Source organism: Hyaena hyaena, unplaced genomic scaffold (assembly GCF_003009895.1).
Source record: "Hyaena hyaena isolate Hyena2069 unplaced genomic scaffold, ASM300989v1 scaffold_150, whole genome shotgun sequence".
In the NCBI taxonomy this organism is placed as follows: domain Eukaryota; kingdom Metazoa; phylum Chordata; class Mammalia; order Carnivora; family Hyaenidae; genus Hyaena; species Hyaena hyaena.
In genome coordinates this window covers 2,487,744-2,514,945 of record NW_024080782.1, presented here as the reverse complement: position 1 = coordinate 2,514,945, position 27,202 = coordinate 2,487,744, and the positions used below count along the sequence as shown (strand labels likewise).

General features: G+C 41.8%; 1 protein-coding gene across 2 annotated transcripts in view; it reads left to right on the top strand.

Moving 5' to 3' along the window:
- MAPRE2 (microtubule associated protein RP/EB family member 2) overlaps positions 1-27,202 on the top strand; it is a 129,346-nt gene that overhangs the window by 28,949 nt on the left and 73,195 nt on the right. Inside the window, exon 1 of one of the 2 annotated variants that reach the window (XM_039238888.1) lies at positions 2,540-2,798. The exons of the other annotated variant lie outside the window; for it this stretch is intronic. Coding sequence (XP_039094819.1) covers positions 2,680-2,798 — 119 coding nt within the window. The 5' untranslated portion in view covers positions 2,540-2,679. Of the gene's footprint in view, positions 1-2,539; positions 2,799-27,202 lie in introns of those variants that run through there. 2 annotated transcript variants of the gene reach the window in all.

The following is a 27,202-nucleotide window of genomic DNA, read 5'->3' as shown; positions in this document are numbered from 1 at the left end:
CTTATACTCAATCGGGTTTGGAAGGGGTAGACTCTTCCTTCGCCCTTCCTGCCTTTTTTTACAGTTTCCCTGTATCCTACATCCTCCTTCCCAAAGTGGAATTTGCCCTCTCCTTTTCCCTAGGGCTAAACGGGAGAATGGCTGCCAGGCTACTTGATTTATGGGGAAAGGAATGAAAACACATCTGTTTAGTATTTTCAAATTATTACCCCGGTTACCCCAGTGTCTCAGAAGGTAATCACAGGTCTCTGGAGCTCTCTGGATCCCTTTATAGTATCATGGCTCACAGCAGTCTTAGAAGAAGATTTACAAGGACTCTTAGATACCTCCTTTACCTGACTCACTACCCCTCCCTTTTAGCCCATCAACCCAAATTCTTGGCCATAGTCCTCTCCTTCATAAGCAGCATAGAAACAGTGGGACTATAATTTCCACAAAATAAATTGGGATAGTCAATGAGCTGGCTATACATTCAAATTCTGAAAAATTTAGTCCCCATGATAACACCGACTATTACTTCAGTATGGGATCATGGAGAAGTAGGCTCTACTAAAGAACCCAAAATGAAAGGATGTACTCTAAAAACATTAAATACTTGATTTGTAGACTGTGCTTTTAGCCTTCAGACTATCCCCAAAGAAAGAGGAAGCTTTGGTGAAAGGGAACAAATTCGTGAGGAAATTGACAACGGTGGGACCAGTAACAGAAATAGTAAGAGGAACTGTGGATCTTTGTAGCAATGACTACACTCTCAAGCCTCTTTTGCTCAGGGTACAATGTGAAGCTTGCTGTATATCTCTTGTACTTAGGTATGTTTATCTGTGTACCTTGCAAGTCTTAAGTCAGTACTGTATGAGGGGGAAAAATCTCATGTAAGCAGAGAAATGGATAAAAAAAAAATCCACTTGTACACTACTAGTTCCCTGGAAAAGCAGAAACCAAAAATCTCTAAAACATAGCCCCAAAGAAGAATATAAAATAGAAAAAAAAAAAGAAAACAAAAAAATTCTTGTTTGAGATTATCATTACCATCTGGGTTGTGAACTATTTGATTCTAAATCTAGAAGCTTGGTGCCAGAAATAACTTATTACCAGGGAGATACACTGGAGAATTGTCAGGAAAGACAAAGTTGTGTGTGTGTGTGTGTGTGTGTGTGTGTGTGTGTGTGTGTGTGTTTTAATGTCTATACCACAAAATGATAAACCTGATGAACCATACGGTGATGTGAAAGGATGAGCCAGATAGCCTAGTACTTTCTGCTACATACATTTATGCTGTTTTTTATACCCTGGTTCTTCCCTTCTTACCCCACAAAAGGTCAGAGACCACTTCTGATAAGCAGAGAATTCTTTAAACTCTTCTTCCCTTCTCTGAAGGAAAGCAATGGATGCATCTGGGGTCTATTGAGAGTTTATAATCTAATCCATTGACTGCCTAGTACTAGCAATTCTGCTCACAGCTCTGTTCACAGTGGTCATGTTGCAAATGTACATAAAGTACTTGATTGTTACCTTGATCTATATTTATGAGCTCACATTAAATATAGATCAGTACTGTCCAATTGCATTGATAAAAGCATGTCATTTTGATGTTCCAGTTCACCACTTCCTAGCTCTGTGACCTGGAGCAAGTTACTTAATCTCACTAGTTTACTCATTTTAAAATAGGGGTGATGATAATAGTACTTGTCTCATAGGCAGTGAATTTGAAAACTGCATTGCAATGATATGGAACAACTAGAACGTTGAGAGCTTCCACATACTAAATTAAGTGTTGACTTGTTTAATTCAAATGAAAATAAAATAAATGACAAGCTAATTATTGGTATTAAGAGGCAGTTTAAGAATTTGTATTGGGAGGTCTTGGGTAACCATCATGTTCTAAAATGGTGGCTGTTCTTTTAAACTCTTTTGAGAATTCTTTTGTGCAGAAAATCTCTTAATTTGCAGCCTTTAATCTTCACATTACTAAAGGAAAGGTTACAGTGATGAGAAGGAAAAACAGCTTTCTCTTAGGTTTTCAGCTTTGGGGCTTCTTTTGGGAAGGAGGTTGCTGCTGTTGAAAGAATGGGGGAGGAAGCTGGAAAGGTGAACATTTTCTAGGAGCAGGCCACCAGATCTTTCTACATATATATGTTTTTAAACCAAGCCGAGCTTAATTTGAATGCTGTAAGAACTTGGTATTGAAGGAGTTAAAGGGTCTCCCACACCCCTCTGCCTGAATCGTTCTTTTGTGTACACAGCTGCAGTTGGAGCACGGGTCGGAAAGGAAATGGTTAGAGGAAGAGCTGGTTTTCAGACGAGGCGAGTCTGCGAGGGGGGCTAGGGGTGGCCTGGGGTTTTACATGCCAGATGTAGGCCTGCCCCGGTGCCTGCCTGGAGCTGCTGGCATGGTCACGCCTCGGCCCAGTGCGAATTGAGGCGAGGTGATGAGTTAGCGGGTTGCTATGGTGACCGGCCTGGCCACGTGACCCGGTGCTGCTGCCGGCGCTTTGACGTCAGCAGCGGGGAGGGCGGGACGCAGGAGGGCGGGGCGGGAGCCGAGCTGGGAGAAGGGAGCCAGCGAGCAGACGGCAGGCGAGGTCTGCGCGAGGAGCAGGCGAGCGGGAAGACGAGACGCAGCCACCTTCCTCACCAGCCAGCCCGCCGCGGTTTGTTCCCTACCTCGGGAGTGCGCCAATGCCTGGTCCGACCCAAACCCTGTCCCCAAATGGCGAGAACAACAACGACATCATCCAGGATAACGGGACCATCATTCCTTTCCGGAAGCACACAGTGCGCGGGGAGCGTTCCTACAGGTAATGGGGCTGGCACCGGGAGTGGCGCCGGGCGGGGGAGCTCGGCGGGGGCTCGCGGAAATCCGGCCCGTTATATAATGGAGCGGACACTGCGCCCGGACCGGGCTGCAGACGTGCGTTCACGAGGGCGCCTGCGGTCGTTTGCTGTCTGTTTCCATGTGTCATGTTAGCCGTGCATTGAGGCTTCATGATTGCAGATGGAGAGCATTTTGTGAATAGGTTTGCTGCCTGCGAGGGGTCTCTTTCCATCGCCTTCCTTCCATACTGGTCAGAATGCAAGCAATTTGTTCCCTTCTCCAAAGGGAGACAGGCTGTAGCACTTCCTTTCCTCCTTTCCTTGAGATTTGAAAGGAACCATTAGGTAGGCTGTGCCTAAAGGCAGAGAACGAACGGGAGGATGGCGAGAAAAATGTTTGCGCTTGCCCTGGTGTGTGTGCAGGAAAGATGGAATCCTCTAGATTAAGCTGCAGTCTGTGATGTTAAACCACCAGATTGATGGAGCTTTGTAAGAATTCTGCTCGCTGATTGGCGCCAGGATTGACAGCAGAGGTCACCGTGTCAGACATTCACCAAAATTTTCTCCATAGAACCCGTGGTTTATTAGAAAGAGACTGGACTGCAAAGGACCTGAGGAAAACCTGGGGCCGTTATGCATTTTCTTAGGAGTTTATAGCCTCCGCATGGGCGGGGGAGCCCGCCCTTGTTTAAACAGTAGGAAGGTAATGCCTGCTGTTTTGCTGAGGTCTGATTTGAGGATGGGACTGATCTTGGTCATTGTATTGTGCACTGTTTGATTAATGAGTCGGACTGTAGGGTTGGCATCATTTTTACATTAGCATATCTGGCAGTATGTTCCAGTAGATAAGCTCATTAAAATTGTTTGCATTGTTTGATAGGATAACAATGTAATGGAGAATGCAGCTAGGGTCTAATGCAGCTCAAGGCCAGACCTGAGGGGAGACTGATAGCTTCCCTTCTATTTCCTCTGAAGTTCTTTTGTACTAGGGTAGTTATTTTTAAATGTTACCTTGATAACCACTAACAATGCTTTTGCTTTGAGGCAGAGCCCACATACCTCTAAAGCGCATCCTCTCAGCTAGTAAGCAACAGGAAATAACTTTTTTTTTTAATGCCTTCATCTAAACGTTTGTTCAGATGGTATTGTGGGTAGAGTATTCAGTGGTGTGTATAAATATGACATAGTTACAAAATAGGACCAAGAGCACCCCTCTTCCTCTCTCTTTGACCAAGGAAACCCTATTTGCTGACTTAAAAAAATTTTTTTTTATAAGCAACCTTTGCCCTGTCATCTCTGGCAGTTATATAAATACTTGGAGTTAATTTTGGCCATGCCCATGAGGTCACCAAAATCTCATGCCTTATGGTTCCGGCTAAGAGGTTGACATGGCATCCTTACAGATTCCAAGCACTTGTTACTCTCTTTATATAAACCAAAATTGGTCCACAACTTCTGGGACTGTCTCCTTTTGGAGATCCTTGTGATTGGAACATTGGGTCCCTTCTCTCCCTTACTCATCCACCTTTCCCTGTGAACATTCCAAAGCCTAAAATAGAGTTGAAAAACAAAAACCCAAACCCTGAGTTGCTTTTAAACCTCACTTCTTTAAACTGTTCTCACAGGTAGTACATTTGAAGCTCTTGTTTCTTAAATGATTTAATCTCTTCCATATAAGCAGCAGTTGCTTGTAAGACAGAGTTCGAATTTTACCACATACGCCAAAGGAAGTTGCCTAGTTGGGTTTTATTAGTCATATAAACAAACTTGAAATGGCAATGGAAAATTACTTGGCGGAAAGGCTAAATATTACCTTTTGGTGACAAGCTGTTGCTATAAAATGAAATCTTATTTACCTTTTAAATTCAATCTAAGTTATTCCCATGTCCTAAGTTATTTCCAGTTTGTTTTGAGTCCCTGTAAAGGTACGTGAAATTCTATGAAAAAGAAAACTGAATTTAAAGAAGATCTGACTGGACAAATTCTGAAGTCAGTAATAGCATTATTGCATTTGTATTTTATATAATAGGATTACTGGACACCATAGTGAGAGATGTCATAGGTTAAATGAGGAAGGAATCCTCCAAAGTGGCATTGGTATTAAATTATACAAAGGGTGTCCGCTAAGACAGACACACCTTATGTTGTCTTTGATCTGCTTTCCTTTCAAAGTGGATGGCCAGTGTAGTATAACTACCATGTATTTTTTTGGAGGGGCATAGGGGAAGGAAAAATGTGAGACATTTTTCTATCCAGGAAGTGTTCCATAATTACTTTGGCATTCTGAGACTGGAATAATATTGCCATGTAATTGCCGAGGAGACTTGGAAGGTACTGTGGAAGCCCAAGTAGAGAGATTTAACCAAATAAAGTCTACTTTGGTGGTGGGTTCATTATAGCCCTCAAAAATTATATGTGCCTAAGAGTTCTCTTTGAGTCCCATGGAATGCCTGGGTAAGGCCAGAGCCCTGGGATTGGTGAGAGGGAATTCTTTTCCTGACTGTTTGCTGACTAAGCGGTTCCCTTACCTTTGGCTTTATTTTCTGTATTTGCTCGTTAGCTTCAGCCATTTAAAACAAAGACTTTCTTAAAAGATCTATGTAAATACAAGAAGAATGACATGAGTACTGAAAAGGGATCTTCCGGGAGCTCCAGGACAATAGCCAGCAGAGGTGAGGAGAGGAGAGGACACTAGGGAACAGCACTGTTCTTGCCAGCACCGACGAGTGGGCAAATGGTCACTCTTCCCAGTAAGAGACATTATTGTCATGACATTTGCACTAGATTGTTTATAGATAAGGGTCAAATATGGTTCATGACCCAGATTATCTTCATCCAGGTATCTCTTTGTGTAAACCAAGCCCATTTTTATAGCCTGGACTGGAGAGGGTGGTACACCATTATTGAAACCCTTGTGCACTTTGATGGGAAGAGCAAGTTACCTTTTGGAAATTATTCTCATTAGTAATTTCAGTTGAAAGGAGCCAGTGCAAAAATGGCTCAGCAGGGCTGTGTGGATGTTTCCACCGTTCATGTTCACTACTGTGTGATTGTCTTAGACCCAGCTTCCTCAGTCCATTTATGAGCACTAGAAATCCATATATTTTAAGAGCTGCTTAAAAAATAAATGTGGTGTGGGCCATCTGAGGTGACACTGTTTAATTCACAGAGCGAATGAGTCGTGCTCTGGCTCTCCCTGGAGAAGCTACTCCCTGTAGCTCTGTTTCATGCAGATGCTAGTAGGAAATGAGATTTATTAACTGGCCCTCTGCCCACTGCATCTTTGTTTGCATACTCCAGTCTTTTAAGAATGAATGTATAAGTCCAGGGGACTATTTCCACATGGTTGTTTGGACATGCAACTACAGTAGCATATGTTTCTGAATTCTTTAAAAAAAAAAAAAAAAAGACTTGGCCCCAGGAAGTGGACTGTAAAGAAAGGCAAAACTTAACATTTAAGCCTCAGACCTTGGCTCTCCCACCCAACGTTGCCATTTTTGAAAAATGAACTCTTAAGAAAAATAAAAAATACTGCATGTGTATAAAAGAGTTATGAAGGCATGTTCCGTTTAATAGAGGCTGTCGTACCATGGCTCGCTCGGATCAGAATGTAGATTTCCAGTCCTTACTCCCCGCGACAGCCGCTGCAGACAGCGAACGTCTAGCTTCACTTGTCTATTGGGTACGTAATAGTATCGTCTGGGTTTACTTGTCATAGGAACTTTTCAGAAAGAGTGGTTTTGGTCCTTCATGTTTTTCTTCACATTTGTAAAAAGTAATGGATCACTTGATGGTTTCTATTAGGTGCCTAATTTTTAACTTCTCTTCGGGGTTGTCAGAACTTCTGCTAAGGGGTTGGTCTTCTGGGCATCTGTGTTGAGATGCTCATCCGTATTCAGTAGTGGTTGTCACTGGTTGTATCTGTTTACAGGGCACTATCCTAGCCCAGCAGTGGCTGGAGATGGTCTTCTGAACTGAGGACGCTGATTTCAATATGCAGTATCTTTTCTGTATCGAGAGGACCTCTTGAAGCTTCGATGAATGATGCCTTAGATTAATGGAGGGGAAATATTGGGACTAATCTAAATATTCCATTTGGTTTAGACAATTTGACAAATTTCTGAGAGTGTACTCTGGCCCAAGGTCTGAGCTAGATGCCCCTTAAGGACCTTGAGTTGGAGCAAAGTCCGACATATCAGCAACTCCTTGTGTAACAGATTTACCTTGTTGTGAATATTTGGCTTGATCTAATAGCAGAAGTGGTTTGCATTTCCTCAGTCCTCAGGGACTCAAAGTCGAAAAAGATCCCCTCAAAGCCAGTGTGCTCTAGGAAACTAAAGAACACTTCAGAAGACCAAAAATTTTGGTGAAAGGAGTATAGGCTTTAGAATCAGAATTTTCATTGGCCTGACAAGGTGTGCATGTTGGGCAGTAGTGGAAGATAAGGCAGAGGCATTGAAAGGCAGGCAGGGTAGTCAGAACTTGAAAATTGAAGGCTAATGGAAAAACAGCATAATGAAAACAGAAGTGCATGCTGGCATTGCTCTCCTGTTTTGAAATGGGAGTTAGAAGGAAACGGGGAGTCCTCCAGTGCTCCACCCTAGAGGGCTAGAGAATGCTCCATTTGCCCTGAGCAAATTCTCGAGCCCTGCCCTAGAGATCCAGGTATAGGTTCCTGACTGGAGTCATCTTCCCTGGATTAGAAGCAGCCAGTGCAGCTTTGTTCCTTAACAGGACTGGCAGTTTAGGTCAGACAGTGACTTCTGTATTTGCAGAAGCCCAGGTCATAGTTAGCTGTAGAACCTCAAGAGGTGGCTAGTGTATAAAGTGGGCACTATTCTCATCCCCCCAAACTCAGAAGCAGGGTGTAGGATCCTTCATTGTGAGGGATCCTTCTGAGTCATTTAAGGCCAGTAAATGTACAGGTATTCTCAGATGAAGCTCCCTGGAGCACTCCATATGGCTCCAGAGCCACTTCCTTGTACGGCTAGAAGGTGATCCTCATGATGGCAGGTTCTAGAATAGTCTGAGCTTTTAACCTGGATTAAGTAGATTCGTTTACTTTTGAATTGTATACATTCCACTTCAAACAAAAAAAATTAATTTGTTCCTCTCTTGTGAAAAGCATCTTTCTTCACGATGAAATATGTTAGAATATATATAGTTAGAATAGTTTCATTCTTCCTGGCATTCAGGGTCAGCACTCTTTAGAATACTCCACACACACCCTGTCGGTATCATTGGAACCTTGCATCTTAGTTCATTTCAAAATTCTGAGGGTTTATCTCACTATTTAGGGCCCTTAGAATTTGTATTTTCCTGAGCAAATTCTTTCAAAATGGAAATGTATATACTTCACATAGGCAAAAACTGAAATATGTTTCAACCTGTAGTATGAATCAAAGAAATTTCTCCAAAATGTTTTTCTTAAATGGATCCCCAAAGGGTGATCATTTATTTTAATGAAAATAGTGGGATAAGATTAAACAGTTTTTTTTTTTAATGTTTGTTTATTTTTGGGAGACAGACAGAGTGCAAGCCCGGGAGGGCTTAGAGATCGGGGGACACAGAATCGGAAGCAGGCTCCGAGCTGTCAGCACAGAGCTGGACACGGGGCTGAAATCCACGAAGCGTGAGATCATGACCTGGGCCGAAGTCAGATGCTTAACCGATTGAGCCACCCAGGCACCCTAAGATTAAACAGTTTTTATAGGCCACTAAGATAATTTATTAGTAGGTTACTTTAAAAAAAAACCAAAAACAAACTTGTGTGTTTTCACTGTCTGATCTCCTCCGGCTAATTAGAATTTCACTCACTTGAACCAGGACAAACTTTATTCTTTAGGTATGTTTTTTTGTTTTTTGTTTTTTTTTGCTTCTAAAAGTGAGAAGGTGGTGATATATACATAGGATAGTCAAGTTGATATGGCTTCTTTTAGTGATGGTGTATTTTGTGTAGTTTATCCAATAAAGAAAATATGGCTAGAGGTAGAGTATGCCAGAGGAATCAGATTTTGGCCATGACTTGGAACAAAAGAGGGAAAGAGCAAGAGATTTGAGAAGAGAAGAGTTAGGAGTTAAAAATGTAGAGTGTGCTAAGGGGCGCCTAAGGGGCTCAGTCGGTTAAGTGGCCGAGTTCAGCTCAGGTCATGACTGTATCGTTTTTTGGGTTTGAGCCCCATGTCGGGCTCTGTGCTCAGAGCCTGGGGCCTGCTTTGGATTCTGTGTCACCCTCTCTCTGCCCCTCCCCTGCTCATGCTCAGTCTCTCAAAAAAATGAATAAAAACCTTAAAAAAAATTTTTTTTAATGTATAGTGTGCCTTGGTAGTCTATAGAACTTGTCATCTATTGTAGAGAATTGGTCCTGGAGTTGATGGTCAGCATTGTTGGTTGTTGCATAAGCCTGAAATTTGTCTTCCAGTGCTCTTCCTTAGCTTTCTGTGATCCCAGAAGTGGTGTTTGTTTTTGTTTTGCCTTGCTTTAAAGACATTAATTTTTTAATGAGTGTCACCCTATCCTGGCAAAGCCCTGAGTGGTTACCTGTAAAAATTGCCGGAGGCATGAGCATTTCAGAGATGTTTTCCCAAGCTCAGTGTCAACTTTGATAATAAATAGAAGTATCCCTTTATCTAAAAGCCCTCAACCCCATGATTCCTTGCAGGGTTTGCATTTGGTGGTCCACACATCAGGAGAAAGTGAAGCTTCCAAAGTGGGCTCCATTCCCTACTACGTCCCTTTCCTTTTGTCACTTTGAAATACCAAAACATGTTTTCAAGCTGTTGCTAATGTAGCTTTTTAAATTCCCACCTCTGGATTTTATACAGTAATTTAGATTTAAGCCCAAACTCCCACAGTTGCTTAAGAATTTATTCTTTCTGTAACCTTACTGATTTCTTCTCCACTGTACTGCTGGGCAGTGACAAATATTGCACAGCCCCTCCTCGTAAAGCCCCTAGGGTCAGGGACAGCAGGCTGCCACATAGTACTTGGCAGGAGGCATCTGAGAAGGTGGGGGGACCCACACTTGACCCTGATTTTTGTGATCATTGTCGTAATACCCAGCAGAAGTGGATTTATCAGTCCTTTAATTTTCACAAGCTTTCAGAAATGAAGCATTGTAAATAAAAACTGTGTGTGTGTGTGTGTGTGTCCCTTACCATGACCTCTGTACATAAGTTTTAAGACAGCCATGAAGTACAAGTCTGAGCAATGTTGAGGGACCTGCATGGGGAAGTTCCTTTATCCTGACAGAAAGTCACGTGGGAAGAGTAAAAGGCTTATCTCTTTTGATCTCCAGATTTTTATGATAGTTGCATTGACCATTGCTAGGTTAAAAATAGTATAGTATACCATTATACAGAAAGGAAAATGAGACTGTCCATTCCCATTTACGTGATGTGCACAGAGAAACTGAAAGGGCATATACTAATAATAGTGGTAACTGCACAGATAAGTACATGTTTTGTTTTTAAATTGGAATTCTGTAAATGTACTGCCTCATCAGTGGTGGTTCATTTAATACTTTAATAGCACAAATTTGAAAAATTAGTTTTCAGAGTCTGACTTTGGCTCAGGTCATGATCTTATATGTTTCGTGGGTTTGAGTGCCGCGTAGGGCTCTGTGAGCCTGCTTCAGCCTCTGCGTCTCCCTCTCTCTCTGCCCCTCCCTGATTCGAGTTCTCTCTGTCTCTCTCTCTGTCTCTCTCTCAAAAATAAATAAACATTAAAAAATTTTTTAATTACTTTTCATTTAAATCATGATGTTTACGTGCTGAAATATGAAGGGAAGCATCTGAAAATACTGACTTCCTGACGTCACGTGGATGATATTAAAGAATTGCCTAATGCAGGTATTACTCTGATATTAACAAAGGTCACAGATCACAAATGAAGTGTGCTCCTCCAGCATCTGCCCCATGAGGCCGTGATTAGCAGCCCATGGTCCAGATTTTGTTTCATTTTCTCCCGGCTGCCCTGGGGCCGCTGCCTGTGTTCATCTGTGATGTGTCTGGCCTGTTTAGTATGCTCCAGGAATATTGTACTCACTGCAGAATAATTCTCTGGGAGATTTCTGTCTCGATACCCCTTGGAATTTTGGGTTTCTCTTCGTTAGAGCACCTGCTGTGTGTGGGCCCTAAAGCTGGAGGTACCATGTCAGTGCCATTTTTTTAGCCGCTCTGCTGCCGTCGTCTGGCCTCCTCAGCTCTTATACCAGCCTCCTACCTTCTGAAAGTTATTGAGCAATATCTGGCCTTAATGTGACCCCTGTGATCGTGCCATGCCAGCAGGAAACCAGCCATCTGCGTTCACAGTACCTTCCTGCTCCAGCCCCCTCACCCACCAGACTGGGTGAAGGCTGAGTGAATCCCCATGGAGACTGACCAATTAGGAGTAAACAAGAGGGGAGCTCTGAGTGCGATATCCCAGCTATAGGGACCTGCTTGCCATCAATAACCGCGAACTAGAACGCTTGTGGAGTTTGTGGGCTGGATGTCTTGCTAGTAAAGGAGGATGGGGAAGAGGGGGTGCTCAGTGGGTACAGCGTGAGGCTTCCCAGACAGGTGTGCCAGCCTCTCCCTCCTCGCTCTTGGACCTCTCTCTTTCTGTGTCTGGGAGCAGAGAGAATCTGCCCCTCCAACACTAGCTCTCCAGAGAGGAGGAGAAAGAGAGGAGAGCCATCAGCCAGTGAGGCAGGGGGACTGATGGCAGAGGGAACAGGGACCTGTAAGTCTTGAAAAAAATCCCCTAGTGGGGCTAGCAGTGCACAGTAAATTGAAAAGTAGGTTTGGTGTCTGAGAAGCCACATTTTCTCTCCCTGGGATTTCTGACCTGCAGACAGCACTGTCCTAACATTGACTTAAAGGTGTCGGCATGGATAACAGCAAACATTTCTAGCCTATGTGATGACTCTCACTGCCGCCTCCACCCCAGTTCAGAACTTGGAGTGGACTGAGCAGATGGCCTGCACTGTCCGCCACCTCCATTTCTACTTCCTCTTCAGAACAGTTGGGGTTCTCAAAGTTTCAGGTTGCTATTGGAGAAGCAGGGAGGTATAGCGAGCAAAGCTCGGGATCTGGAGAGAGACAGATCTCTGTGCCATCCCTACCCTTTACTAACTAGATGATCTAGTGCAAACTTTTTAAGCCTCTTAAGCCTCATGGTCCTCTTGTGCAGATGGAAATAATAGCATCAGCCTCACAGAGTTCTTAATGAGGATTTAAATGAACTATGGAATATAAAGTATACCAAGCAGTGACTGGTGCAAAGTAAACATCTCTTAAAATGTCAGCTAGTTAGGGGCATCGGGCTGGCTCAGTCTGTCAAACATCCGACTCTTGATTTTAGCTCAGGTCATGATCCCAGAGTTGTGAGGTTGAGCCCCACATCAGGTTCTGTGCTGAATGTGGAGCCTCCTTAAGATTCTGTCTCTCACCATCCCTCTGTCCCTCTCCCCTGTTTGCATATATGCTCTCTCCCTCACTCTCAGATAAATTAGAATAGAATAGAATACGTCAGCTAGTATTGTCGTTGGGAGTTCCAGTTTTTTGTCACCCTTTCCCTATAATAATCTATGATCTTTGTGGCCTCAATACCTGGCATGTAGCAGATGTTAGTTAAAAGTCTAAATTGAATCTGGAGGAAAAAAATAAACAAATTACACGGTAGCCTTTTCCCTCTTACCAACGTTATTAAGAATTAATTTACATGCACTAAACTGCATCCATTTAAAGTGTATGATTCAGTGAGGCAGTGTATTTTCCCTTGAAGCCATCACTCCCAAAAGATGCCTGGTACCCTTTGTCCATAGCCCCAGGCAGCCACTGCTCTACACTGGTGGTTGCTTACATGGTCACCAACCAGTAGGTTACATTTGATGTCGGTGGAAGCATACAGATTATACTCTGTAGGATCTGACTTATACTCAGCATAATTTTGAGATTCATCCAGATTGGATTTATCAGCAGTTCATCACTCTTGGTTGCTGAGTAGCAATCCATTTTATGACTACCCCATATTTTATCATTCACCAGTTGATGAACATATGGGTTATTTCCAGTTCTTAGCAGTTATGGATAAATCTTCTGTGAATTGTCACGTATAAGCCTTTATGGCAATGTATGTTTTCATCTCTCTGAGGTAAATACCTAGGAGGGAAATGATTGAGTCATATAGTCCCACCTTAAGAAACTGCAAGTGTCTAGACTGGCCATGCCGTTGTACGTTCCTGCCAGCAGTGCGCCGGAGTTCCAGTTGCTTCACCTCTTGGGCAACACTTCGCGTTATCAGTCTTGTAAATTTTGGCCACCCTTAGCAGATGTCATATCTCATGGAGGTTTAAATTTACATTTTCCTGGAGATAAACGGTGTTAGCTGCCTTTCCGTGTGCTTATTTGCCTATTTTGTATCTTTTGTGAAGTGTCTGCTCAAATCAGTTGCCTATTTTTTTTTAAATGAGGTGTTTCATCTTCTTGTCGTTAAGAGGATTATAAAAAATGTATTATAGATACTGTAATATTGTCTTCCCTTTGATTTTAATGGATATGGGTCTTGTGTTCTTCACCTGCATATAATCTCAAGAAAAAAGAAGAGTTGATCTACCCGGTCTTTGGCTACAGTGCCTTTTCTAGCAGTTAGGTCCAGCTCTCTGTAAGTGTGTATTAACAGACTCTATTAAAATAGACTTTTAAAAAGTAAGATAACAGGATCATTCTTCTACTTTGCGAGGGAGTGGGAAACAATTACTACATCCATTTGAAAAGTTGCATATGAGTGAGTTAAATTTTAGAGGTAGGTTTTCTTTGGCATCTTGATATCTAGGGGATGTTTGTTTTCTGTGGAGAAGAACCCAGTAATTACATAGATACTTTTTTCTTTGTATTGAGTGTCCCCTTGACATTGGATCAATTTTTCCACTCCTAAGTTTGAGGAAAATGTATGTAGAAATGTTTTCATTTGTTTTTGTTTTTTTTTTTAATTTCTAGGAGAGAGAGAGAGAGAGAGAGACAGCATGAGCAGGGGAAGGTCAGAGAGAGAGGGAGTCACAGACTGAAACAGGCTCCAGGCTCTGAGCTGGCAGTCAGCACAGAGCCCGACGCGGGGCCCGAACCCATGAACTGCGAGATCATGACCTAAGCGAAAGTCGGACGCTTAACCGACTAAGCCACCCAGGTGCCCCGAAATGTTTTCATTTTTATAGGTAGCAAGGAACAATGAATGTTCACACTTAAAAAACAAAACAAAACTGCCCAGGGTATTTAAGCATTGAATGCCCTTTTTTTTTTTTTTTTTTTTTTTTTTAATTCAGAGGCAAACCTCCCCCAACTCTTCCTCGATGCATTCTCCTAATTTGGCATCTTTGTTGTTAGTTTGACTCCAGACTTCTCTAAACCCCCAAGGAGAAATTGCCTTAAGTAGAATTGAGAACCTGGGAAACAAACATCCAGCAAGGTCTTTGGTTTACCTGAAAGGATCAACTGAGGAACCTTGTGATTTTTGAGCGAGTGGGGAAGCTTAGCTTCCTGAATCTTCACTGCTGAGAGCCAAATTTCTTAACCACATATGTTTCAAAATTCAAAGATACTATAAAATTTAAGGTCACTTTTGACTTCACAAATGCCCTAGGTCTACTAGTACATTTTGTGAGTTTAACTTATTTCCTCTGTCATTTATTCATCTTTTTGCAAAACCTTCAGGCCAAATTCCAGATGAGTTACTGCTTCCATGATGGCAGTAATCTTGCAATCTAGGTTATAGATGATTATTTTCTGTGTTCTAGTTGGGACTGAGCAGGTCACAGCCACTTAAATATCACTTGAGAATTGAGTGTGTTCTTTTTGCTTTAATTGAGGTTGTTCCGTGAAAGGAAGCCAAATACCATTAGACAGGACATCCTGTGATTCCCTTAGTTTATGGTGGCCAAGGACATGACTTTTTTTTTTTTTTTTTTTTTTAAAGTAAGATGATTGCTTGTTTCCTTTCCTGTTAACACAGGAGCCCAGAACCAGTAATGTCTATTTGGCTTAAAGGACTCTAACTAGCAAACAGCTGAATGACTGCCAAAAATCACCTGAAGAATTCTGGGACATGAAAAAATGTCGTTGTCTCTTTATGTGAGCCAACAATGGTTTGGTCATTATCAGCATTTAAGAGACCTCCAGTTCTCATGTCTTGAAATAATAATTAACTGAAAAAGAGGAAATGACCAAACTAGGAGTTCTTGGAATTAAACAATTTTTGCTACCATACAAACAGTTATGCTCCCATAAAAATTCTGGAAGCCAGTACATTGTGGTACACCAATAAAATGAAATGTAGTGCACATGTTACACACGAAGAAGATAGAACAGTGTTCACAATAGGTTAAAAGGAGCAAGTTGATTAGTACAAAAGTATGTGTGGACTGTATTGGTTCCCAGGGCTGCTTTAACATATTACCACAAACTGGGTGGATTGAAATTTATGCCCTCAAAGTTGGGAAGACTACAAGTCTGAAATGAAGGTGCTGGAAGGGCTGTGCTCCCTCTGAAGCTTGAAGCTACCTCACTCCAATCTCTGTCTCTCTTATTCCATGACCTTCGTCTCTGTGTGTCTGTGTCTTTTCTATTTCCACATGACCTTTTTATAAGGATACTAGCTGGTGGATTTAGAGCCCTAATCCAGTGTAACTTCCAGCTAATTGCATCTGCCTTGACTGTTTCTTAATGAGATTATATACGAAGGTTTCAAGTTCTGTTCAACCCATTCCCATAGTATGTGTGTGTATACACACCCATTTTAATAAGTACATATAAAATTCATACACATACCCCACACACTCCTATAAAAGGTAAAAGATGTCTTTAATTTTATTTCTGCTTTTTCCATAGTGCAAAAATGCTGATTTAATATAAAAAAATTTTTTTAAAATAGCACTGTTGTTACCTACCTTTAAAAAAAAATGAGTTTTTTGGGGATATCTGGGTGGCTCAGTCAGTTAAGCATCTAACTCTTGATCTCATGGTTCATGAGATGGAGTTTTGTATCAGGCTCTGTGCTGACAGCTCAAAGCCTGCTTGGTATTCTCTCTCCCTCTCTCTCTGCCCCTCTCCTGTTTGTGCTGTCTCCCTGTCTCTCAAATTTGGGGGGGAAATGGTTTTGTTTAGTTTTTTGGGTTTTTTTTTTTTTTTTTTACTAACCTCCCACTTTGAGTTTGTTTACTTTGCCTAATCAAATGAAAACACTTAATCTTAAAATAAGACTCTTTTGTAGCATATATACACACACAAATATGTATATGAGTCAATATTTTATGATATTAGGTTTATTGTGTTTAGTATCCTGTCAATAGCCAAAACTGAAATAATGTACACTAGGTCTTGAAGACCTTGAGTAAACCAGTGTAATATCAGGTGTTTAAGTCTGGGGAGTCAAAAACAAACAAACAAACAAAAGTGTGGTCAGTTGAATTCAAATTTAATTTCTTAAATGTTTTAAAGTCTCTAAGTCAAAATAATTCTAGAAACTAAACAACTAGTCATGGATGGGGATAGGATAGGGATGCACTTTACCAGATTTCATGTGTTCATATTGGCTCAAATCCTAGGTAACTCCTAACACACAATATCTATTCTAGCACTTATTTCATCCACCAATTCTTATTCTTCAGACTTTGTCTGTAGTAACAGCTCTAGTTATTTAGTCAAAAGTTCATAAGGGCTTCTCTTGGGTAATATGCTTTCCCTTAATTAGTGCTGAATGCTCATTAATCACTTGGATTTTTTCCTGTCTTCGTTTCCTCAAGTTTAACAAAACATTCTAAACTCAGGAGAGAACCACGACCCCCCACATTTATTAAATGACAACAGTATATTAAATTTGTCATTTGCTCCTGTAAATCCTCATACTATAGAAAGGCAAATCAGGAAGGGAGGCTTCAGGGGTACTTGGGTGGCTCAGTCGACTGAGCATTTGACTTCAGCTGAGGTCATAATCTCGTGGTTTGTGAATTGGAGCCCATGTTGGGCTCTGTGCTGCCAGCATGGAGCTCACTTCAGATCCTCTGTCCCCCTCTTTCTGTGCCTCCCCTTCTTGTGCTCTCTCTCTAAAAAATAAACCTTAAAAAAAAAAAAAGGAAAGGAAAGGAGACTTCAAGAAACTTCTATGCTTCCATTCTTTCTCAAACCCGAGGGTTTTACCATGTATCTGCTCCTGTAGTTGCTGTATCTGATTCAGCCTAGACATGGCACACGTTTTATCTACTCTTGACTCAAATGCTCAGTCTCTTCACTTCTCTTGGAGAATTATAGTGTTAACACACTGATGCACAAAGTGTTTTAACTTTTGACCCGTAAGAAAGCAGTAGACAGGAGAGTGAAGAGAAGAGGTAGTGCATGGTGTCTGTGTAATTTGCTTTTTGTTGGGTACATCTGATAAAAAAAAAAAAAAAAAGGCTGTCAGGTCTCTTCATTACAGTAAGTAAATGAGTTTATTGATTTAAAAGCAAAACAAGTGGAGCCTGGATGGCTCAGTCAGTTGAGCATCTGACTTTGGCTCAGGTCATGATCTCATAGTGCGTGAGTTGGAGGCCCATGTTGGGCTCTGTGCTGACAGCTCAGAGCCTGGAGCCTGCTTTGGCTTCTGTATCTCCCTCTCTCTCTCTGTTTCTCCCCTGCTTGTTCTCATTCGTTCTCTCTCTCTCTCTCTCTCTCTCTCAAATGAATAAACATTAAAAAGAAATAAATGAAAAAATAACAAACACTTCTTCTACTCCAGTATTGTGGAAGATAGAAGATAGGATTGCTATCTAGTTGCCCAAACAAGAGTAATTAGGGGCAGAAGAGAAGGATGAACTGTGATTCTAGGGTAGAATTCAGTGAGATGGGAAGTAATCCATTCTCTGACCTTTTAACCTGGGAAAGGAATCGTTTGGGAACAATGGCCTGGTGAACTGATGACAAAAGACTGTGCCTGGTTTTGATAGCATTTCCCTATTGAAACACGCATTTGGCTGAACATTACTAATCTTAGCTTAAATAACTAAAATTTACATTTCCTGTTCTAATGTGCAGCCATCTTGTATGTAATTTACAGGATGTTCTCTGTGGCAGGGTGTTGTGGGTTTGATGTAGAAATTTATCAGTACCTTGTCACATTTATGTAATATTTATGAAGTTTAATGTTATACTGTTACCACAATTGGCCAGTTTGGTTCTGTGTCAGAGTCTACTATGAGAAGAATTAAGACTAAACAATATTAGAGCTGGAGGGAGATGGATGTACATTAGCCACTTTGAAGTCAGATTTACCAGAATATATTTTAACACTGGTGCGCACATCCCTCATCCTTTTAGACTTAATTTTATTGGTATTTCACTTTCCATTTCCATTTCAAAATGTTCTCATGAGTTTAAAAATGAATTTTACCATAATAAAGAACTTTGGATAGGCCTCTAAGAGAGAAATATCAAGAGATGTATTTTTTCAAATAGATTTCTCTAAACATGTAGTCAAGACACTAACGTATTTTATTACGGTTGAAAAAAATTATAAGCGGTAATATACATGCTCTCTATCCATTTTGATTAAACTAATACAAAAGCATATTGAGATAACTTGAGTCCGAGATAAGTAGTAACCAGAAATGTAAAATATGGTGATTCTTAAAATATTAGCATAGCATATTTATATGTTACAGCTGGCAGGTTTTTGTGCCAAAAATTGTTCCCAGCAATAAACTAAGTAGCCACCCAAATGTCTACATTTTGGGCTCTTCTTCAGGAAAACTCATTTGGTTAAATTGAAAATGTATGATGAGGTCTTGGTAGAGCTATAAAAAGCAAAAATGGTTTTATTGAAGAGCACAATTGTATCCCATTTGGAGTTCTTTTTTCTTCCTACTTACTCTAATGACATAATAGAGTAGAAAGGGGCTTTGTTGAAAGAATCAAGAATCCTAGAATTAGCCCCAGTTCCAAATCCCTGTATTTCGACTCAGCAGTGAGTGGACAGGTCACTAAACCAGAGTTTGTCTTTTCTACCTAATGGCACGAGAGCAATAGCTATCCCATAGCACTGCTGTGCAGACAAAATGAGAAAATGTATGTTACCCACGCCAGTGAAGAAAAAGACATCTAAAGAGATGAGGCACATGTGTCCCAAGTTTACAGATCTGGCTCCTAGAAGCCAGTGCCCCTGATTCCTAGATCAGTGCTCTCAGTGAAGCTGCAGTACAGCTAGTGAACTTTTCTGATCCGTGTTGGAGACCTGAAAAATGGCACATTTCTCTGCATGGTTCTTTCCTTTTTAGACCTAGAAGACTGAGGCCTTGAATCGGCTTAACCATAATGTATTCCCTCCTGACTCTCTCACATACCTTGCCTTACAAGGTATGATTTCAGGCACCCTGTGAATTTCCCCTCCCCACGAAATTCTCCCACACATACATTCATTGGACATTTACTTTCTGTTGTGCCCCCACTATGTGCCTACTTGAGACAAAGAAGACACAGCAGTAAACAAAATAGATTCTGTAAAGGATCTGCCTTCATAGAGCTTACATTGTGGGGGCAGGAGGTAGTGGACAGACAACAAACAGATGAGATCATGACAGACTGTGTTAGTAGCACAAAGAGAAGAACAGTGTGATGTGGGAATACCTGGAGGAGGCCCCTGCAGAGGGTGGGCAGCGAGGGCTTGCTCAAGAGTTAGATTTGAACTGCACCGGAAGCACGAGATGCAGGTGCCAAATGCTGGGAGAGACCTCTTCCTTTGCCTAAGGCCTTGAAGGCTTATCCTTGAAGCTATCATCCTTCATTTGTTTTTGTTTTTGTTTTTTTGTTATGAGAAGGTTTAGAGAAGGCAGTCAGCTGAACGTGCTAAGTACCTGAGGAGGAGGCAACACTACCAAGGGCACACAGTAGCTCAGAATCAGGAAGGGGGACAATGGACAATACCAAACAAACAATTGACCTACCGCACAACTTTGCCTAGTGTTGGCATGTTCATCACATACTCTTTTGCTATACCTTATGCACCTAATTTTGTGCATGATAGATTAATGACTGAGCATTATCATCTACCATGGTGGGTGCAACACTCATGCCCCAAAAGGTCGACCTGGGGTTATGTGGGGGCGGGGGAGGGGGCGCTTGGGACCTGACTGGCAATGACTTGGCTCTGGGGAGAGAGCTAAGGTCAGGGTGAGAGGGAACAGGGCCAAGTAGGGCTGGGAAAATAAACAGAAGACATATGGTCAAGAACGAGTGGATGGACTGGGAGCCAAGTTGGGGGCGGGGGTGAAAGGAGCACTGAGCAAAAGTTGGTGCCCTGAGGAAACCAGCCAAGTGCTGTGGCATGGGAATGAGCCCTGGGTCATTGAAATTATTTTCAGAGCATGGACCAAGCCACCCACTGTTTGAAACAGATGGACATTTAGGCAAATACAATCAGCTATAATCAGCTGCACTTCTAACCATAAGAAGAAATGTATGCCTGGTGTGTGTGTGTGTGTGTGTGTGTGTGTGTGTGTGTGTGTAAGGCCTTAGCTTTTTACTCTTTCGATATATACAGCTGAGTTTTGTATTGGTGAACATCACACATGCCACCAGGAACTGTTTTAGGATTCAAAAATTTCTTCATTCTTGGGATAAAAGCCAAGTTTCCAAGTCACTTCAGGGCCGTAACTATTGACTCATTAATTCCAAGTTAAAAAAAAAAAATCTATATATGCTGTTTTGAAAGTTGCATGTATTTGTTTTGTCTACTTAGAATATTGTGCAGTCAGGCTAAGTCAGGCACCTACTGAATAGTATCTGACGGGGTGCAGGCAGGTAATGACATGGCTGTTAAAATAGAGGTAGGAGCGCCTGGGTGACTCCGTCGGTTAAAGATCCAACTTTGGCTTGGGTCATGATCTCACAGTTTGTGAATTCGAGCCCTGCATCAGGCTCTATGCTGACAGCTCAGAGTGTGGAGCCTGCTTTGGATTCTGTGTCCCCCTCTGTCTCTGTCCCTCCCCGCTCATACTCTGTCTCTCTCTCAAAAATAAACATTAAAAAGATATTTTTTTAAAAAAAATAGAGGTGGATTTTCAAGGCTACTTATAGAATCTCCTTTTGCAGGTGGTTGGAGAAATCTTTTAATCATTCTATTAAAAAATTTTTTTAATGTTTATCTTTGAGAGAGAGACAGAGTGCAAGTGGGGTAGAGGGTCAGAGAGAGAGGGAGACACAGAATCTGAAGCAGGCTCCAGTCCCCTAGCTATCAGCACAGAGCCCCATGCGGGGCTCGAACTCAGAAACCCATGAGATCATGACCTGAGCCAAAGTCAGACGCTTAACCAATTAAGCCACCTAGGTGCCCCTTAATCATTCTGTTTTTAAGAAAAATAGTACTTGGGAGGCACCTGGGAGCCTCAATCAGTTAAGCGTCTGACTCCTGATTTTGGCTCAGGTCATGATCCCAGGGTCATGGGATTGAGCCCTGCATCAGCCTTTGTGCTGAGCCTGGAACCTGTTTAAGATGCATATTCTCTCTCTATCCCTCCTTCCCCCCTCCCATTTCCCCTTGCCCCTCCCCCCCCCCCCCCCCACGAGCACTCTCTCTGTTTCTCAAAAAAAGAAATGTATTTGGGATATATGGTAGGGATCCGGTAAAAGCAACTTTAATCTGTTTTTAAAAGTAATAGTTAATGGTAAAAGATAGGAGCACCGTGAAAAAAGAGTATTTTCTGTTCACTCTTACTGAGAGGTGGCAGTTATTAGCTAGAGTTAAGACTTCTGAGTGTTGGGGCGCCTGGGTGGCTTAGTCGGTTAAGCGTCCGACTTTCGCTTAGGTCATGATCTCGCAGTTCATGGGTTCGAGCCCCGCGTCGGGCTCTGTGCTGACTGCCAGCTCAGAGCCTGGAGCCTGTTTCAGTCTGTGACTCCCTCTCTCTCTGACCCTCCCCTGCTCACGCTGTCTCTCTTTCTCTCTCTCTCTCTCCTAGAAATAAACTAAAAAAAAAAAAAAAAAAAAGACTTCTGAGTGTCAGACTAAGTGAAACTTTGTGCACACATTAAAAGCATTATCATTGAGCGATGATAGATACTGAAGAGCACATTAATAATTGCAGTGGTAGGCTGCCTAGAAAAGCCTGGAATAACAAGCAGGCAACTCCAGCCCCTGATAAAGCTCCTGTTTGATCCAGCGTTTCTCCAAGCAGCTTAATATTAAAGCTTCCTCTTGTTGGTTTTCTTCACTAGCTCTGCATGGTGAATAGCCTAATCTTGAGAAAATACATCACAATATCTGCTTTAACAAAATGAGTATTTTATTATCGTGGCCACATCCCGGTGTCTGTCCGAGGTCAGTGCTGTGCTCAACTCTGCTCCCCGGGCAGTGGAGCCCCCTGGGGGGGGGGACCCGTGCCCAAGGGAGCTGGCCTCTCCTCGCGTTGTGTGTCTAATCCAATGCCAATGTCACACCTGTGAGAATAAAACAGATGCGCGTCTGCCCACGGCAGCTTAAGCGCATGATTAGTACCTGAAGACAATAAGTGACCTCTTAAATTCTCATCCCAGCCCTACAATTCATGTATCCGTCAGTTATTCCACAAGTTAAATGGACGCTCTAACACCCAACTTTAAATGAAACTCAGTACGGGTTCTGCGATGTCTCTCCAGAGAGACTTCCTCTTGTCAGGGTCTGTCTTTCAGAGATACCCGCTCTGACTCTGGCCTCACATGTTCCTGTTCTCCCTCCTGGAACAAATACTGTGTCCCTGCCCCCACATTTCAGGTCACAAGTAAAGAGAAAGTGATGAATTGAGAATTATCTGGAGATAGTCTTTCCTTGGTGGAATGTTTAAATCCCACCCCTCACGGTATTGAATCTAGAGAATGAGTTATGCACAGCTGAAAAGCAGGGAAGTTTCTGGTTCAGGGGACACATTTACTCGTCACTCCCTGCTGATGCCAGTTCATTATGAGGGACAGACACGGGGAGATTTCACATCCGCCTTTTGTTAGGGAGGGAGTCAGGAAGGAGGCACTCAGGCAGAGTCTCTTCGTGGAGCGTTGTTACAAGGCTTTTCAAACAAAAACTCACTGATTTAAGTGTCTGCTGTGGGACTGAATCTCTTTGCCCCTCAGATTGAGTTGATAACATAGATTCTAATGCAGAAGTGGTCTTGGAGAACAACCTTCGGGATTTATTCCTTTGGCTTAGTATTTTCAGACTATTTACAGGTTCTTTTAGAACTATGCCACTTGTAAGAGAAGGAAATATGCAGTGTTATACCAGTGATTGGCTAAATCTCTTTGTAAATGTTTATGATATTTGTTAAAGCTTTGAAGTATTTGCAAAATGGGCATTTCTGTTAACATGACACAATTATTTCTGAATCAAAAGCTGTGCGTGCAGGTATATTTGAAATGTCCTACTCCTCCGCCCACCCTTTACCTGGTAAGTAGGAATAGGCCAGCCTTGACAGACCTTAAAAACTGACAGACCTTTAGTTCCAATCTTAGTGTGAGATTGGAACTAAAAGTGAGGCCTTGACCTGGACCAAGTATAAGTCCAATGATTGGTAAAGAAGAGGTGTTCTTAGGGTGCCTGGGTGGCTTAGTTGGTTAAGCGTCCGACTTGGGCTCAAGTCATGATCTCACGGTTTGTGAGTTCAAGCCCCACGTTGGGCTTTGTGCTGACAGTTCAGAGCCTGGAGCCCACTTCACGTTCTGTGTCTCCCTCTCTCTCTGCCCTTCCCTTGCTCACACTTGATCTATCAAAAATAAGTAAATGTTAAAAAAAAAATGTTTAAAAAAAAAAAAAGGTGTTCTCCTGGCTCACAGGTGTTTCTTCCCCCTTGGCATGTGGTATGGAGACATGGTACAAACAACATCTGAGACACTTTGAAAGGAACGTTAATGCTTGATCAGCAGGACATGGCTTCCTGTGAAGCTGTGATCTCTTTAAGCATGAGTGAAGAAACCACTTGGGGTGTGGATTATTGTAAGGGCTTCAGAAATCCTTATGTGCTCAAACTCCAGTAAGTTTCTCAGGTGAAAGAAAAATCCCCATTATTCTTTGTACCTCTTTTCCAGGCTGCTCTTTGTTTTCATTTATGTGAAATCAGGTGAAGGGTGAATTGCATATGTTTAGCTGCATATTTACTAGAATATACTAGTAGAGGTATATTCTCCCAGTGATGGGGGAGCATGTTGAAAATAGAGATTGTTATGAGAGAGAAGACAGTCACAAATATGGGTATAGCTGTCAGATGTCAGTATAAAATGTGTGAATGGAATGTATTGGCATAGCGTGGGTTCAATTTTCAGAACCTTTTATGTTGAAGGCGAAGTTACCAATTGCATTCTGACTCCTTTAGGGAGTGGCATAAAGAAGGTAACTTATGTCAGGAAGGTATTCTAATGGTTCTGCTTTGGAATGGGTTTGGGTTCAATCTAAGCCAAATAGAGCCTCCTCACAGAGCAGCAGACAGTAGTCAACCCTTTAGAGAGGGCTGCTCTTCTGCAGATGGTCGCGGCTAAACTTGGGAAGCCTGGCAGACTCAGACGTTAGTTGTAGGGGGAAGAAATCAAAATCAAAATAAGTTCCACATGCTTCCTTCCCCAGATTAATTCCTCAAACTCTTCTCCTTATAGCCGCACACCCAAAACAGGACCAGAGCCAGGATCCTGGGACACCTGGCTTATCCTGAGCCTTGCCCAAAGAAACAGTATTTCCTTCAAAAAGGAGTGATCAGTCCATGTGTGAAGGGAGGAAATGAGAAGTAGCTGCCTCCCACCCCCACCCCCCACGTATGGCTGTGATTTATTTGTAAGGGTTAGGGTGGGGCCGAGAGACAAAATGAATTATGGAAGAAATAATTTCACTTAAGGGACACACATGATGTTAGAGGACATCTTCTGTTTTTGTCAAATTTTAGGGAGACGCTTGTCTGGAATAATTCACAAACCTTGTCAAATTTGTTCTTGGACAACAAAATTGTAGGATATTTTGTAATGAGTTTCAGGGGCCTGTGACTGGGAAGGTGATAGAATTCATGCTTTGATTGCCATGGTGTGGGGCTTGCCAAGTCTTCCTCCAGGCTTTGCTCAGTAGGCAAACTCAAGTCTGTCCCATAAAATTCCGTTGGTCTCGGTAAGCAGAAATGCACTTTCTATTTTATATGGTTGAATAACCGCTGCAAAGCGTAGACTGGCTGTACCTCTCCCCTGCCCGCCACCACTTGTTGAATACAGACACAAAATCAACACGTTGGCCCCAGGCTGAGGCTGTCCTTTTTCTGAAGTCACTATCCATGGACAAGTCAGAACCGTGACTTTGCCTGCTGGAGGTACACAGGGATTTCTGTTTTTCTGTATGTTTGTCTTTCTCCTGATGGCAAAATAGATTTATAGCCAGCTTTTCAGAAAGACCATCCAAATATCATGAAAACTGTGTATTAACATTGTGATTATTGGTTTATTTTTAGGTAGAACAGTGAACACAAATTCATTTTAAAATTTAAATGCCATGTCAAACTATGGTGGCCCAGAGACCATCATGCTTCAGAATTGTCCTTTATCTACTTTCAGCGGTGCTGTACTTACCAGATTTTAGACACACAGTGATCTGGTTAAAAATCTGACTGAAAGCCACAAAGTAGAGGGCAATGCTTTGACTTCTTTCTCTGCAAGGATGGCACAGAGAGAAGTGTTTATGGCCCAGAGACCAGATTGCAGGTTATAGAAGAATAAATTGTTTCTGTGTGAAAGACATGCTGAAGATCCAAACAGAATAAACCTTGCACAGTGCATTCTCTTTACTCTGTAGAATTTGGTATTACTTACCTTTATTAGCCATTTATTTTTCTTGACTGAGTCTTAGGAAATTAGTAAACTTAAAATTAGTATTTTGAAGGGCACCTGGCTGGGTCACTTGGTGGACCATGTAACTCTTGAACTCAGGGTTGTAGGTGTGAGCCCCACGTAGGGTATAGAGATTACATTAAAAAACCTCTTAAAACTTATTTTGAATTTTTTTAAATTGAAATGTAATTGACATGCAGTATTCTACTCATTTCAAGTGTACAGTGTAGTGATTTGACATTTGTGTAGATTTGGAACTGATCACAATGTCTAGTTAATATCTGTCACTATACAAAGTTAGTACAATATTATTTGTATTCCCCATGCTGTATATTACATCCCCAGAAATTATAACTGGAAATTTGTACCTCCTGACCCCTTGGCCCATTTCACAGGTGACCCTTCTTTCCCCTCTAGCAATTGCCACTGTATTCACTCTAGGAGTCTGGGTTTTGTTTTCTTATAAGTGAAATCATTTGTCACTCATACTTAAATGAAAATAGTTGTCTTTTCTGTCTGATTAAGGTAAAACTCTCATAGTCTCAAATGACAAGATTTCCTTTTTTGTGGCTAAGTAGCTCTGGTGTGTACATGTATGTGTGTACACGTCTTTATCTTCATGGACACATAGCTTGTTCCCTGTCTGGGCTATTATAAGTAATGTTGCAGTGAAATAGGGGTGCATATGTCTTTTCAAATTAGTATTTTTTACTCTTTGGATAAACACCCAGAGGTGGAATTGCTGGATCACAAGATAGTTCTATTTTTAATTTTTTGAGGAACTCCATAGTATTTTCCATGGTGGCTGTGCCAATTGATTCCCACCGACAGTATGTGTGGATACCTTTTCTCCACATCCTCATCAACACTTGTTATTTCTTGTCTTTATTGATGCTGGCCATCCTAACAGGTGTGCAGTGATCTCTTATCATGGTTTTGATTTTCGTTCCCCTGATGATTCATGATGGGCATCGTCAGAAAGATTGAGTACCTTTTTGTGTGCCTGTTGGTCATCTCTATGTCCTGGGGAAAAATGTCTATTCAGTTCCTCTGTCCATTTTTTAATTGGATTAGTTTGTTGTTACTGAGTTGTAGAAGTTTTTGATATATTTTGGATATTAACCCCTTATTAGTTAAATCATTTACAGATGTCTTCTCCCATTCAGTAAATTGCCTTTTCATTTCGTTGATGGTTTGCTTTGTTGTGCAGCACCTTTTTAGTTCCATGTAGTCACACTCAGCTATCATTGCTTTTGTGGTCCTTGTCTTTGGAGTCACATCTGAAGAAGAAGGAAAAAAAAAAACCACAATGTTAAGAGCAACAAACTTACCACCTGTTCTCTTCTAGGAGTTTTATCCTTTTACATCCTATATTGAACTCTATAATCCATTTTAAGTTCATTTTTGCATATGGGTTAGGTAGTGGTCCAAGTTTTATTTGCAAGTAGCTGTCCAGTTTTCCTATCACCATTTCATGGAAGAGATGGTCTTTCCCTGTTGTATATTCTTACCTCCTTTGTCTTAAATTAATTGATCTTACATATATGTGTAGGTTTATT